The 16,330-nt window shown below is 37.0% G+C and overlaps 1 protein-coding gene across 10 annotated transcripts in view; it reads left to right on the forward strand.

The window, feature by feature from the left end:
- MAPK10 (mitogen-activated protein kinase 10) overlaps window positions 1-16,330 on the forward strand; it is a 342,250-nt gene that overhangs the window by 197,783 nt on the left and 128,137 nt on the right. For all 10 annotated transcript variants that reach the window (XM_032592947.1, XM_030313501.1, XM_030313497.1 and 7 more), the window contains one exon: window positions 8,572-8,741. In XM_032592947.1, the coding sequence (XP_032448838.1) occupies window positions 8,572-8,741 (170 nt within the window). The remainder of the gene's footprint in view (window positions 1-8,571; window positions 8,742-16,330) is intronic.

The raw sequence follows: 16,330 nt of genomic DNA on the forward strand, positions 1-16,330 counted from the left end.
CCAGAAAAGAATGGCAGGAAATCTTCAATGTGATGAACAGAAAAAAAATATGCAGCCGAGAATCCTTTATCCAGCAAGTCTGTCATTCAGAATAGAAGGAAAGATAAAGGTTTTCCCAAACAAACAAAAACTGAAGGAATTCATCACCACTACACGAGCCCTACAAGAGATCCTAAGGGGGATTCTGTGAGTGAAATGTTGCAAGGATCACAAGGTACCAGAGACATCCCTATAGGCATGAAACCTACAGACATCACAATGACTCTAAACCCAGATCTTTCAATAATGACACTGAATGTAAATGGACTAAATGCTCCAACCAAAAGACATAGGGTATCAGAATGGATAAAAAAACAAGACCCATCTATTTGCTGTCTACAAGAGACTCATTTTAGACCTGAGGACACCTTCATATTGAATGTGAGGGGATGGAGAACTATCTATCATGCTACTGGAAGTCAAAAGAAAGCTGGAGTAGCCATAGTTATATCAGACAAACTAGACTTTAAATTAAAGGCTGTAACAAGAGGTGAAGAAGGGCATTATATAATAATTACAGGGTCTATCCATCAGGAAGAGCTAACAATTATAAATGTCTATAAGCCGAATACAGGAGCCCCCAAATATATAAAACAATTAATCACAAACATAAGCTACCTTATTTATAAGAATGTGGTAATTGCAAGGGACTTTAATACTCCTCTTACAATAATGGATAGATCATCTAGACACAGAATCAATGAAGAAACAAGGGCCCTGAATGATACATTGGATCAGATGGACTTGACAGATATATTTAGAACTCTGCATCCCAAAGTCACAGAATATACTTTCTTCTTGAGTGCACATGGAACATTCTCCAAGATAGATTACATACTGTGTCACAAAACAGCCCTTCATAAGTATAAAAGAATTGAGATCATAGCATGCACACTTTCAGACCACAATGCTATGAAACTTGAAATCAACCACAGGAAAAAGTCTGGAAAACCTCCAAAAGCATGGAGGTTAAAGAACACCCTACTAAAGAATGAATGGGTCAACCAGGCAATTAGAGAAGAAATTAAAAAATTTATGGAAACAAATGAAAATGAAAATACAACAATCCAAACCCTTTGGGATGCAGCGAAGGCAGTCCTGAGAGGAAAATACATTACAATCCAGGCCTATCTCAAGAAACAAGAAGAATCCCCAATACAAAATCTAACAGCACACCTAAAGGAAATAGAAGCAGAACAGCAAAGACACCCCAAACCCAGCAGAAGAAGAGAAATAATAAAGATCAGAGCAGAAATGATATAAAATCAAAAAAAAACCTGTAGAGCAGATCAATGAAACCAAGAGTTGGTTTTTTGAAAAAAAGAAACAAAATTGATAAACCTCTAGGCAGGCTTCTCAAAAAGAAAAGGGAGATGACCCAAATAGATAAAATCATGAATGAAAATGTAATTATGACAACCAATCCCTCAGAAATACAAGCAATTATCAGGGAATACTATGAAAAATTATATGCCAACAAACTGGACAACCTGGAAGAAATGAACAAATTCCTAAGCACCCACACACTTCCAAAACTCAAACAGGAAGAAATAGAAAACTGGAACAGACCCATAACTAGCAAAGAAATGGAATCAGTTATCAAAAATCTCCCAACAAATAAGAGTCCAGGACCAGATGGCTTCCCAGGGGAATTCTACCAGACATTTAAAGCAGGGATAATACCTATCTTCTCAAGCTGTTCAAAAAAATGTAAAGGGAAGGTAAAACTTCCAGACTCATTCTATAAAGCCAGCATGACTTTGATTCCCAAACCAGACAGAGACCCAGCAAAAAAAGAGAACTAAAAAAAAGAGGCCAATATCCATGATGACTATGGATGCAAAAATTCTCAATAAGATACTAGCAAATTGAATTCAACAGCATATAAAAAGAGTTATTCACCATGATCAAGTGGGATTCATTGCTGGGCTGAAGGGCTGGCTCAGTATTCAGAAATCAATCAATGTGATACATCACATTAATGAAAGAAAAGATAAGAACCATATGATCCTGTCAATTGATGCAGAAAAAGCACTTGACAAAATTCAGCAGCCTTTCTTAATAAAAACCCTCGAGAAAGTCGGGATAGAAGGAACATACTTAAACATCATAAAAGCCATTTATGAAAAGCCCACAGCTGATATCATCCTCAATGGGGAAAAACTGAGAGCTTTCCCCCTGAGATCAGGAACACTACAGGGATGTCCACTCTCACTGCTGTTGTTTAACATAGTGTTGGAAGTTTCTAGCATCAGCAATCAGACAACAAAAGGAAATCAAAGGCATCAAAACTGGCAGATGAAGTCAAGCTTTCACTGTTTGCAGATGACATGATATTATACATGGAATACCCAATAGACTCCACCAAAAGTCTGCTATAACTGATTGATGAATTCAGCAATGTCGCAGGATACAAAATTAATGTACAGAAATCAGTTACATTCTTATACACTAATAATGAAGCAACAGAAAGACGAATAAAGAAACTGATCCCATTCACAATTGCACCAAGAATCATAAAATACCTAAGAATAAACCTAACCAAAGATGTAAAAGATCTGTATGCTGAAAACTATAGAAAGCTTATGAAGGTAATTGAAGAAGATACAAAGAAATGGAAAAACATTCTGTGCACATGGATTGGAAGAATAAATATTGTTAAAAGTCAATACTACCCAAAACAATCTACACATTCAATGCAATCCCAATCAAAATTGCACCAGCATTCTTCTTGAAGCCAGAGAAAGCAATCCTAAAATTTGTATGGAGCCACAAAAGACCACGAATAGTCAAAGTAATATTGAAGAAGACCAAAGCAGGAGGCATCACAATCCCAGACTTTAGCCTCTACTACAAAGCTGTGATCCTCAAGACAGCATGGTATTGGCACAAAAACAGACACATAGACCAATGGAATAGAATAGAGTACCCAGAATTGGACCCACAAAAGTATGGCCAACTAATCTTGGACAAAGCAGGAAAGAACATCCAATAGATTAAAGACATTCTCTTTAGTAAATGGTGCTGGGAGAACTGGACAGCAACATGCAGAAGAATGAAACTAGACCACTATCTTACACCATTCACAAAAATAAACTCAAAATGGATAAAGGACCTGAATGTGAGACAGGAAACCATCAAAACCGTAGAGGAGAAAGCAGGGAAAAACCTCTTTGACCTCAGCTGCAGTAATTTCTTACTTGACACATCTCCAAAGGCAAGGGAATTAAAAGCAGAAATGAACTATTGGGACCTCATGAAGATAAAAAGCTTTTGCACTGCAAAGGAAACAATTAACAAAACTAAAAGGTAACTGATGGAATGGGAAAAGATATTTGCAAATGACGTATCAGACAAAAGGCTAGTATCCAAAATCTATAAAGAACTCACCAAACTCCACACCCAAAAAACAAATAATCCAGTGAAGAAATGGGCAGAAAACATGAATAGACACTTTTCTAAAGAAGACATCCAGATGGCCAACAGGCACATGAAATGATGCTCAACGTCACTCCTCATCAGGGAAATACAAATCAAAACCACACTGAGATATCACCTCACACCAGAGTGGCTAAAATGAACAAATCAGGAGACTATAGATGCTGGAGAGGATGTGGAGACACAGGAACCCTCTTGCACTGTTGGTGGGAATGCAAACTGGTGCAGCCTCTCTGGAAACAGTGTGGAGGTTCCTCAAAAAAATAAAAATAGATCTACCCTATGACCCAGCAATAGCACTGCTAGGAATTTACCCAAGGGATACAGGAGTGCTGATGCATAGGGCACTTGTACCCCAATGTTTATAGCAGCACTTTCAACAATAGCCAAATTATGGAAAGAGCCGAAATGTCCATCAACTGATGAATGGATAAAGAAATTCTGCTTTATACACACAATGGAATACCACTTGGCAATGAAAAAGAATGAAATATGGCCTTTTGTAGCAATGTGGATGGAACTGGAGAGTGTTATGCTAAGTGAAGTAAGTCATACAGAGAAAGACAGATACCATATGTTTTCACTCTTATGTGGATTCTGAGAAACTTAACAGAAGACCATGGGGAGGGTAAGGGAAAAAAAATTTAGAGAGGGAGGGAGGCATAAGAGACTCTTAAAAACTGAGTACAAACTGAGGGTTGATGGGGGTGGGAGGGAGGGGAAAGTGAGTGATGGGCATTGAGGAGGGCACCTGTTGGGATGAGCACTGGGTGTTGTATGGAAACCAATCTGACAATAAATTTCATCTTAAAAATTAATTAATTAATTCATTAATTAATTAAAAATGATGATTTTCAATGTCATTGTGAGAAATTATATGCTTAAAATGGAGAAAAAAGATCATGAAGTAATTTTTATTTTAGAAAATGTGTCAAGGCACTAGATAGCTTTTATTTGTCACTTTTTGACTGGGAATTCATACTCTTCTTACTGAAATCTTGCTGCTGGTATGCACCCTGTGATTGTTTTAACCATTTTTATCAAACTGCCAAGACTATACGTAGCTTACCCATCCTATAAAAAGTTCTGTTACAGACATTCACTGGGAAAAATGACAGGGTGCTTCTCAGGACTGTGAATAATTGCTGAGATGAAATGATATAGTCCATTATAGCACTTGGCCAACTGTTGACCTTTCTTAATACCGAGACTTTGAGTCTGGGTCAGTGAGGTTCTTTCAAATATTTCAACATGAGATGAGGGGTAATCCTTGTCATAATTAGGACTCTGGTTTCCCATTTGTGTGCCAGGAGCAATGTAATTTGGCAATACATAAATACACAAAATGTGTTCCCTGACGCAGATGCAGAAATCTCATTTTACTTTTCAAATATGTCAGGCAGAGGTATAAGTTTGGATTCAAAGTCTTCAGGTGATCCTCCCACTATAGTGTATGGTTCTCAATATGCGTCAGAATACTTCGAGGGCTTAATGAGACAGATTGTTGGGCCTTGACCACAGAGTTTCTGATTCAATAGGTGTGAGGCGGGAGTGAGCATTTGCATTTCTAACAGGTTTCCAGGTGATGCTGATACTGATGCTCCAGGAAGCATATCTTGAGAATGACTGCTGTAATGCTGTCTTTCTCAAAGTCAGATTCTCAAATCTCAAGTTTCTCAAGTCAGAACCACCTGGATTGCCTGGCAATCTAATCCTCAGATTATCAGGACTTATGTGGTGGTCTACATCCAAATCTCCAATGAGGTATGACAGTGATTTGCCTTTGGTCAAGCTCCTCAGGTGCTCATTCACATTTGAAAACCAGTTAGAAGGGAGGTCCAGGGAAAACACTGATCATGTTTCCTCTCAAGAATTACCAATTTATACCTGTGGGTTGGCATCTAGCAGTTGTTTTTATTATACATAGTAGATGAATGAATTAATGAAAATGAATGAATGCAAGCAATTAGTTGCTACTCCTTGTTTGCTTCCAGCACCTTTTCTTTATTCTACTATAGAATATATCATCCATATTTTAACTACTTGCTTACTTGACTGCCTCCATCTAGACAGAGACCTTCTCTTTTTTGTTGTTTTTCCAGGGCCAACCCCAGCATTTGGCACATAATATGTACATCATCAGTATTTGTTAGATTAAATGATTGTAAATGTTCAGTAGAATATCTCTTAGGGTTAGTCTGAAAACTGAGCTAGAAAAGCCATAGGCAAGTTGGAAGGAGTGGGGTGGTACCAAGATACAGCATTAAGTCAAGTGTCTGGAACATAAAATATTCCTTAAGATTAGTATATATATATGCAGTGTAGTTGGAACATGTGACATTTCAGAAGTGAAGAGAGTAAGTGGGGGATATAGAAATGGATAATGTAGGTTTGATGAAGCTAGTTTGTGCTGAGAATTTTGTGGGTGGTCAGAAATGAGGACATTAAAGGATGTGAAAAAGGGCCAGAACACACAAATGAAGTTAAGGCACTTCCTTCATCCCAAATTAACCTTGACAAATGAATTCATTTGTTAGTCTAGCAGCAGTTATTTTTTTACCTTTCAACGCCAGGTGGGGTGGGGGGGGAAGACCTTAATAGTGGTTAGTCTGCTGAGATACCCAAAAAGCCTAGAGTAAAAATGGACTGTTGTATGGAGAGAAGTTCCTGATACTGTGGTTAACATCAAGGATTGCTTAAATATTAATGTTCTGGTTTTTGCTGTTGTTCACACTCATTGTTTAAATTCTAAATCCCATTTTTGTCTCCTTGAATAAATTTACAATGCCCTGATTTTTAATAGTCTTGTTTAATTTCCTGTTCCGTGCTTCCTGGACTGTCTCCTGAATTTCAGACCTCTCCTTATTGTATTCATAAATTACCTGAATTTTCAATTTTCAGTTTAAACAACCTGGATTCCTCATCTATAGTCCACTCTGTTCTTTGAGGTCTGTGTGCATTTCTACTGGATTGCTGCCACCATATGTCTTCTAGTCATAGGCGGGTGCCTGTGACTTGCATTCTGCTTTGAGTCTGGGCTTGTAAGATGCTAGCATAAGATTGCTCTAGATTCGTAGGTTTTGCCACTCATGTCCATGTAGTCCACACTGTCGTCTCCTCATTTACATTACTTGTAGTGTCTGGTTCCCTTTCCAAGAGCATGCAGGGGTAAATTAGTTTGTACTTATATTTCAATTTTTTTTAGATTTAGAAATGAAATTTTTATTTTAACGTTTATTTATTTTTGGGAGAGAGACAGCGCATGAACGGGGGAGGGGCAGAGAGAGAGGGAGACACAGAATCGGAAACAGGCTCCAGGCTCTGAGCCATCAGCCCAGAGCCTGACGCGGGGCTCGAACTCACGGACCGCGAGATCGTGACCTGGCTGAAGTCGGTCGCTTAACCGACTGCGCCACCCAGGCGCCCCATGAAATTTTTATTTTAAAATCTCTAAGGACAGTGGTATTATGACCAACCAGAGGTTCAGAGACAAAGGAGGTCTAAATCTTCCTTCAAATTATGTGAGAATCAGGTTTTCAGAAGTCAATGTGTGTTAAAACCATACAAAGATCCTTTAGTTTAGATTCTAGGCTCAGAACATCAAAGGCAGGGTTTTGGTTTTGTTTGTTTAGTAATTAAACCTTTGGCATAACTCAAAAGTCTAAGGTATGTAAGAAACTATTCATTGTATAAGAAATTATTCCTGAATGTCCCACTCATTGCAGGACAACTAGCATTATTCAATAAGCCAACCAAGTACAAGGCACATTTTCTATCATATGGTATACGAAAACATGCCCAGAAATCACCCAAATACCACCAAGGGTCAATGTCACCTTTAAAGAGAATTATTCAGTTTTCAATTCTGGGTATGGGGAGGAGGCTACAGAATATGAGAGTGCTCAAAACCTGAACAAAATCTAGCAAGAAGGAGAGGGAATGACTATTGGGTAGGCATCCACCAGTGTGTGTCACAAGAAATAGTCTAGACAATATTTTGTAAGGCCCTTTCCAGCTACAGAGTTGAAATTATTTAATGTCACAAAATGCAGTATAAATTTATTTATGGTAAAAAAAATATTTATGGGTAAACAATAATCATGGATAATGGATATTTATATTATGTATATTCACAAATTATAATTCAAATTACAAGGACAGATTCTTCCATTGCTAAATGTAATAAATAGTAGGACTTTTCTTAAAGATAAAACATACAACAATCAACATATTTAAATCTAAGCTTGTAAAGAATAAAAAGATGTCATGTGTCATTTTAGAATCCTGTTAATTTGGACTAAAATTGTTCAGTGTTTAATGAAGGATAATAACATTTTGGGCATTATTGAGAACAAATTAAGTCAACACCATTTAACTCAAATTTACCTAATTAAAAAATTAAAACTACACATTATTCTGTATCTCACTTCTTTTTGAAAAGGGATATAGATACAATCTTCTATCCTTTCTCGCCTCTTATAATGGATGATCAGGAATCACCTCTGAAGTTTCTAGCATAGTATATGGGCCCAATATATGTTTGGTAGATGTTTGCTTCATAGATAATTAAATGTTTTTTTTTTAATTTTTTAATGTTTATTTTATTTTTGATGGAGAGAGAGAAAGAGTGTGACTGGGGGAGAGGCAGAGAGAGAGGGAGACACAGAATCTAAAGGAGGTTTCAGGCTCTGAACTGTCAGCACAGTGCCCAATGCGGGACTTGAACTCAGGAACAGTGAGATCATGACCTGAGCGGAAGTTCCACGCTTAACTGACTGAGCTACCCAGGCGGCCCAATAATTAAATGGTTTTAATGAAACATTTCAAAAAAGATTATGTAGACCTAATCTAAGATTATTTTATTATTATTAGTTTTAATACCAAAAACAAATATTTTTAATGTATTTTTTTCTAAGTTCTTTTACTCCAGGTTATTTTACATAGACTAATACATATTTTGCATATAAAATGCAGGTTTATATAATGATGATAGATGACTGAATTAGTAATCATTAAAAGAACAGGCTTTTCTACAGCTCATGATCATTCTGGTTGCTCGCTTGTCTCACATTTTTATTGTTCTTCTTTTCATAGGGATTCGATAAACAAGTGGATGTGTCATATATTGCCAAACATTACAACATGAGCAAAAGCAAAGTTGACAACCAATTCTACAGTGTGGAAGTGGGAGATTCAACCTTCACAGTTCTCAAGCGCTACCAGAATTTAAAGCCTATCGGCTCTGGGGCTCAGGGAATAGTTTGGTAAGTGGAATGGATTTAACATTTATTTATTTATTTGTTTGTTTATTGATTGATTGATTGATTGAAGTATAATTGACATACAGTGTTATATTAGTTTCATGTGTGCAACATATTCAACAATTCTATACATTACTCAGTGCTCACCATGAAAAGTGTAGTCACCATCCATCACCAAGCAACATTACTACAATCTTATTGACTGTATTCCCTATGCTATACTTTTCATCTCTGTGACTTCTTTATTTTATAACTGGAGGTTTGTACTTCTTAATCCCCTTTATCTATTTCACTTATCCCCTCATCCATCACCCTTCTGGCAATCACTAGTTTGTTCTCTGTATTTAAGATTCTGTTTTTTGGCACAGAGGAAGGCAAACCATAAGAGACTCTTAAATACAGAGAACAGAGAGTTGCTGGAGGGGAGGGTGGATGGGAGAATGCGCTAAATAGGTGATGGGCATTAAGGAGGGCTCTTGTTAGGACGAGCACTGGGTATTTTATGTAAGTGATGAATCACTGGGTTCTACTCCTAAAACCAATACTACACAGTAACTAACTTGAATTTAAATAAATAAATTTTAAAAAGAGTATGTTTTTTGGTTTGTTTGTCTCTTTGTTTTGTTTTTTGGATTCCATATATAAGTGGAATCATGCTATTTATCTTTCTCTGTCTGACTTATTTCACTTGTATTTTTAAAGGGAACAATGCTGTGTATGTCAACTAATCATAAACATGCATACAAATAAACATAAATAAATATAGCATGATTTGAGAATGGAAGAATACTTTCTATCAAATAAAAGTAAAATTATTAGCATTATTGTAACTCATTGCCCGTGTGCTAAAAACATTTACGATTTTGCTTGTGACTAGTTTTTCTACTCACAAAAAAAATGTCCATTATACAACAACCATGGAGAAACCAAGAAAACTGGAGGTTTTCTAGCTGTTGCTAATGCATTTGAAAATTTTCTTTGGGTGTTTTAGCAGCAAGAAATATGTGTTAAGATAACCAGCAAATAAAATTCCCTGCATTCTAAATAAGTATAAATTATATGTCAAATGTTCCTGCGACTTTTAAAGTTCTATGTTTAAAATTCAGTTACCTATTAGAAAAAGTGGTATTTTTAAAATGTTTGTTGAATGTTTCCAAAATGGAAAGATTCTGGGCATCCTTAATAACCATTCTTTTATGACATTTTTCAGTGGCAAATTGAAACGGTGACAAATCAAAATCTTATTAACTGTTCGGTAAAATTTTTGCAAAAGTGATGATATCAGATTGATAAGCATTTATTCTATGTAGTTTTGATTTGTAATGTAGCCACCAAATGTATTTAGTGTGAACTTATTAGTATAATAATTTTCAATTTGATAACTCATAAGTAAAAATTTAGGATATGTACTATAAATATGTATGTATGTATGTATGCACTCATTTATTTATTTATTGAGGATATTTACTTAGATCAATATACTTATTTGTTATATAAATTACTGCTACATTAGTAATGTCCATTTAGAAGCATACTTTTAAAAGATGAGATAAAGATGAAATCAATTTTATTTAAAAACAGATTTTACTTTACAACTTTTCTTCACTCATTTGATATAATGTAATTATGATGACAACAATGTGGTAGTGTTCATTACACTTTCATTTTATATTTCATAAAACAATTTCAAAATCTGATTCATTCATTTTTTATTTGTAATACTTTTTTTAGAGCAAAACATCTTAGAGAAAAATTGAAAAGAAGGTACAGAGATTTTTCCATGTTCCTCCTGCCCCCACACATGCATAGCCTCCTCCATTATCAACATGCCCTGCAAAAGTGGTATATTTATTATAGATGATGACCCTACATTGATACGTCATAATCACCAAAGCCCATAGCTTACATTAGGATTTATTCTTGGTGTTGTACATTCTATGGATTTAAACAAATGTAAAAGGTTATGTATCCATTATTGTGGTATCATATAGAGTATTTCCACTGCTCTAAAAATCTTATATACTCCACCTGTTCATCCGTCTCTTACTCCCAACTCCTGGCAACCATTGATCTTTTTACTCTTTCCATAGATTTGCCTTTTCCAGAATGTCATATAGTCAGAATCAAACAGAATATAGCCTTTTTAAATTGGCTTCTTTCACTTAGTAATATGCACTTAAAATTCCTTCATGTCTTTTCATAGATTGATAGCTCATTTCTTTTTATCACTGAATAATTCCTTGTCTAGGTATGCCACAGGTTATTCTTTCACCTACTTTAGGACATCTTGGTTGCTTTCAAGTTTTGGCAATTATAAATAAAACTGCTTTAAACATCCATGTACAGGTTTTCTGTGGACATAAGTTTTAAACATTTACTTCATTTTGATAACTGGTTTTAAGTTCATTCTCAATTCTTAGTAAATGTAAATGGCAGCTGTGCATGGTTGGTGCACTCACTAAATCATTTACTAGCATTTAAACCCCATTTATCAAATATATCAAAGCCTTTATTGAAATTTGCTTAGTAATTACGTAATGTCAATCAGTAGTTGCTTCTGCAATTTGAAAAATGGAACAGTTAAATATTTTTAACGATGGACCAAACCTTTCATTTCAAACATTTAAACAGCTAAAGGAATTCTTATTTTCAGTTTTTATTATTTATTAATTATGCTGCAGGTATGAGTTGAATCTCTTTGTGGCACAAAGTAATTTCATGGCATGATAGGCACAATAATGGTCCCCCAAAGATGCCCAGACTCTAATCCTCAGAAACAATGAATATGTTATCTGACATGGCAAGAGGGACTCTGCAGATGTGATTAAGGTTAAGGCCTTAAAATGGGGAGATTATCCTGAAATATTCAGAGAGATCAATTTAATCACATGAGTTCTTAAAAAGTGGAAAAGAAAGGCAGAAGAGTGGGTCAGAGAGATGCAAGGGGAAAAGAGAGATAAGAGATTTAAGACATGTGAGAGTCTTGCTTATTGTTGCTGGCTTTAAAGCTAGAGGAAGAAGGTCATGAGCCAAGAAATGGTCTGGCTTCTAGAAGCTGGGAATTGCTATCAGCTGCCAATCAGTAAGAAAAATAGAAGGCTGCATTAGAGTCATGTAACCACAGGGAATTGGAGTCTCACAACAAACCCAATTGAGCAAGGAAACAAATTCTCCTCTAGCGCCTCCAGAAAAGAACCAGTCTGCTAACATCTTGACTAGCCTGGTGAGGCCCATGTAAGGACTTCTGATCTGCAGAACTGTCAGGTAATAAATTTGTGTTGTTTAAACAATTAAGTTTGTGGTGGTTTGTTGTGGCAGCAACACTAATACCGTTGGTATAGTAAAGATAAATCTCCTAGAGCAGGCACACCGAACTATAATGTTTTCAGAGGAAGGAATTTAGGGTGCCTCTGTCAATCCCCCTCAAACCATGAAATTTCCATTTTCCTTTTAAAATTTTTTTACCCTAGGTAATATGTAACCAGCTGCTAGGGGACAGGGGATAAATTGTGTTTAGGAGAGACCAGTATTAATTTGTTTATTAAATATTAGTAATTTTAATTTCCTTTCTACATTACAATATATGTTTATATTTTCTGCATTCTATTAGATGTCTTGTATACTACCTGGGGAGTGGGAATCCCATTTGGGATATCACTGCATTTATGAACAACTTTCAAAATGAAATAGGAAATGAGACAAAAAGAAAAAAAATCTTATGAAAGAAGAGAGGAGATGGAGAAAGCAGAGGAATTTCTGGCTACCTTTCTTAAAAGGAAAATTATAGAACATGAGAAAGTTTTCCTACATTTCTCAGTTCAGATGCTGAAATACTCATTGGGATTGTTTTATTTTCCATTAAATAAAACAGCCACAGAAAGTAAGGGCACTAGTGAAAGGAAGCTGATAGACCTTAATGATTTAAAAATAGACCCAAAACACCATTTTTCTCAAGAAGTTAGCAGACTGTACCAGAAAGATTGGAAAATCCACGAAAAATTTCTTTGGGCATTTTGAGCCTCTATTTCTCCTTGTACAGGACAGAAATCATCTTAGTTCTTAGGTATACTAACTGAAATAGATTTCAATAAATGATGTGTCCTTGAGTAAAATTTTTAATCCAGTTTTACCATAAATTTATCAGCAAATTTGTCAGAAAAGACACCTGAATTCCAAAATGTTAGCCTTGGAGCTTCCTGGGATTATTATTAGTTTTTGGGTTACAGCTGAGGGAAATAAAGCTAGCAAAGACCAAGATGAAGGGATAGAAATAGGATGGCATCCTCTTCTTCCTCATCTTCCAATTCGCTACTCTACCATCTGTACAGGACACCACAATTCCGGCACATTCCTTTCTAGACATGAATATAGTTGTCCCTTCCTTGTCCCTCTTCCTCAACCTAGCTTTGAGATATCTTTATTTATCATAACTCATGTCTATAATGTTTTATTTCTCTTGAGTATCTATTGTTGTATTAATGTGTCCTCTCCACAGCCTTTTAATTTCCTTCTTATTGCCTTTTGTCACTGGTGAGTTTATCCACCTATCCCCTACATCAAACACACATCCATTTTCAGACATGTCTCTAAAATCCACAGACCTTTTCTCTGTCCATGAAAACGCAAATTTGTGTGTTTTGAATGTCCCATACAATTCTGAGTGTAGTGACTGGGAGATATTGGAAACTGGGGTATCTGGGGATCCTGGGATGTGGGGCAGACAATCTGAAACAGATAATTCATTTGTTTTGCTTTATTTTATTTATAACCAGGAATAAAACATGGAGGAATCAATTTTTGTTTGCATGTGTCACCATAAAATTTTGTGTGTTTGTGTAAGAAGGATTTTACTTTTCTTTTTTTTTTTTTTTTTAAATTTTTTTTTTCAACGTTTATTTATTTTTTGGGACAGAGAGAGACAGAGCATGAATGGGGGAGGGGCAGAGAGAGAGAGAGACACAGAATCGGAAACAGGCTCCAGGCTCTAAGCCATCAGCCCAGAGCCTGACGCGGGGCTCGAACTCACGGACCGCAAGATCGTGACCTGGCTGAAGTCGGACGCTTAACCGACTGCGCCACCCAGGCGCCCCGGATTTTACTTTTCAAGTGTAAATGTTGGCATATTGGTACTTATGTTTGAAATGGATTCTCATTTCTACTGTTTCAATTACTTTAAATTATTATTGGGTTCCTATACTTTCTTTCCTCTCTTTGAATTGCCTCATTGCTTATTTACTATCAGGGGAACACAGGCAATAGCAAAATATCTTCAAAAGGAATTAATCACTACTATGCTATCATTCATCATGGATGATGGACCAACAGTGTCATTATTGAGAATCATTAAATAAAATCTAATACAAAATATTTGGGAATAAATGAAAATTTCCTTTCTACCTCTGAGAAAAAAAGATAATCTATTGTAACAGAAAGAAACAATGATTGAGCAGGGTCCAATATGGCAGTGTAGCAATGTCCTGAACTGGCCTCCTCCCATAGACTCCCAAGTCTACACCTACATATGGATCATTTCATATGGAAAAGATCTGAAAACTAGATGAACTCTTCTCCACAACAAAGGGTAAAAGGACCACATTGAGAATGGTAGGAGAGGCAGAGAAACAATCTTGTAAAAATCCCACCCCCAGTGCAGCAACATACAATGGTGAGGGATCTCACCAGATAGGCACATATCCCAAAGGAGCAAAGGGCTTGTGTCCCACATTGGGCACCCTAGCCCTTGAGATGTGCACCAGAATGATGAGTCCTCAGAATGTCTGGTTTGGAGCACCAATGGGGCTGATGTCTGGGGATCTCAGAGTGCCATAGGAAACTGATGTTCCCCTCCTGGAAGGCTCATGTGTGGTTTTGCTCTTGCCACGACCAAGTGAATAAATAGCAGTTTGAAAAATACCTAGATTATATGTGAAGGAGAATCATTTGCTGATTTGAGGTCATTGGCTGGAGGAGTGGAGGACAGTTGAGATCCTCCTTGGAGACAGAAGCATTAACAGATGCCATCGTTATACTCTTCACACAGCCTGCTAGCACAAGCAGGTGAGCTTGGAAATGGCATCATGGCATTGCTGGGACAGTTTGGGGTAAGCAGTTATAGCACTTGCTGAAACTGGAGAGCACAGGTAGTTGTAACTCTTCCCTGTTCCCTGGCTGGTGTGGACAAGTACAAGCAGTTATGACATCTTTCCGCTCTCAGCCTAAAGCTAGTGCCTGCACTGATAGGGTTCTCTCTTGCTGCATCATTGAAGCCTGCAGGCATGCATAAACAAGACATTTTCTTGCTGCCTTTCTGAAGCTAGCAGGCATACCCTGCCTAGTACACTCTTCAGCTGCCTTGTTAAAGCCAGAGGCCATGTGTAATCTACACAGGGGACATCCCTTGATCACCCGACCCTGGTGGCCAAGAGGACTGGCATTCCAGAACCCCATGGAACTGTAACAATCAGAAAGACACCTCTTGACAGGCCACCACCCCCAGGGAGGTACACAGCTGACTGAAACACAAGTCCAATCTTCCTATGAAAAAGACCTATTTACTTAGCCTGGAGCTTCAGCCTGATGGACAGGCTTCCAGTTTCCCACATATCTAGAGGTCTAGGAGGTGCTCCTAGGGAACATAAGCAAGGATACATCATTCTTGCATACTCCCTTGACTATAGATAGCTCAGTTTGATGAGACTTCCCAGAAAGGAGCTTATAAGTTTTTCTGGAGTCCCAATTGCAACTCACCCAGGGACACCTCCAGATCTCCTGGTCTAAAGGCCAACAGGTATTATAAATGCAGTCCCAGAGGACTGTATATATTTGCAGACTTTAAAAACTGCTGCCTGAGGGTCTGGCTCCCATCAGCCTGAAACCAGGTGCTAAATGAGATTCTTCTCCTTGGATCACTGAAAAGTCTTAGCACACCCTCAACTAGGGGCTATATCAAGAATATATCGGGCAGTTTAGACAATTACAAAGGTTCAAGAAACCCAAAAGCTAGGGAAAGTTTGAATAAGAAGGATAAAGACCGAAAGAAGTAGCTGTTTTGTCCGATACATAGAAACACAGAGAGTCAAACAAAATAGGGAAACAGAAATATGTTCTAAATGAAACAAAACAAAACTTCAGAAAAAGACCTCAATGATACAGAGATAAGTAATATACCTCATAAAGAATTGAAAGTAATGGTTATTAAAGATGCTCACTGAACTCGGGAGAAGAATGGATGAACATAGTAAGAACTTTAACAAAGAGGTAGAAAATATAAGAAAGTACCAAACAGAAGTCACAGAGCTGAAGAATACAATGCCTGAACTGAAAAATATGCTGGGGGTGGTGGAGGGGGGGGTCAACAGCAGACTGGATAAAGTAGAAGAATGGATCAGCAACATAGAAGATAAAGCAATAGACTCATCCAGAATGAGAGGCAAAAAGAAAAACAATAAATGAAGATAATTTAAGGGACCTCTGGGCAACATCAGGCAGAATCGCATTCCCATTATAGAGGTCCCAGAAGAAGAGAGAGAGAAAGTGGCAGAAAGCTTATTTAAAGAAATATTGTCTGAAAACTTCTTCACCTGGGGAGGGAA

Source organism: Lynx canadensis, chromosome B1 (assembly GCF_007474595.2).
Source record: "Lynx canadensis isolate LIC74 chromosome B1, mLynCan4.pri.v2, whole genome shotgun sequence".
NCBI lineage: Eukaryota > Metazoa > Chordata > Mammalia > Carnivora > Felidae > Lynx > Lynx canadensis.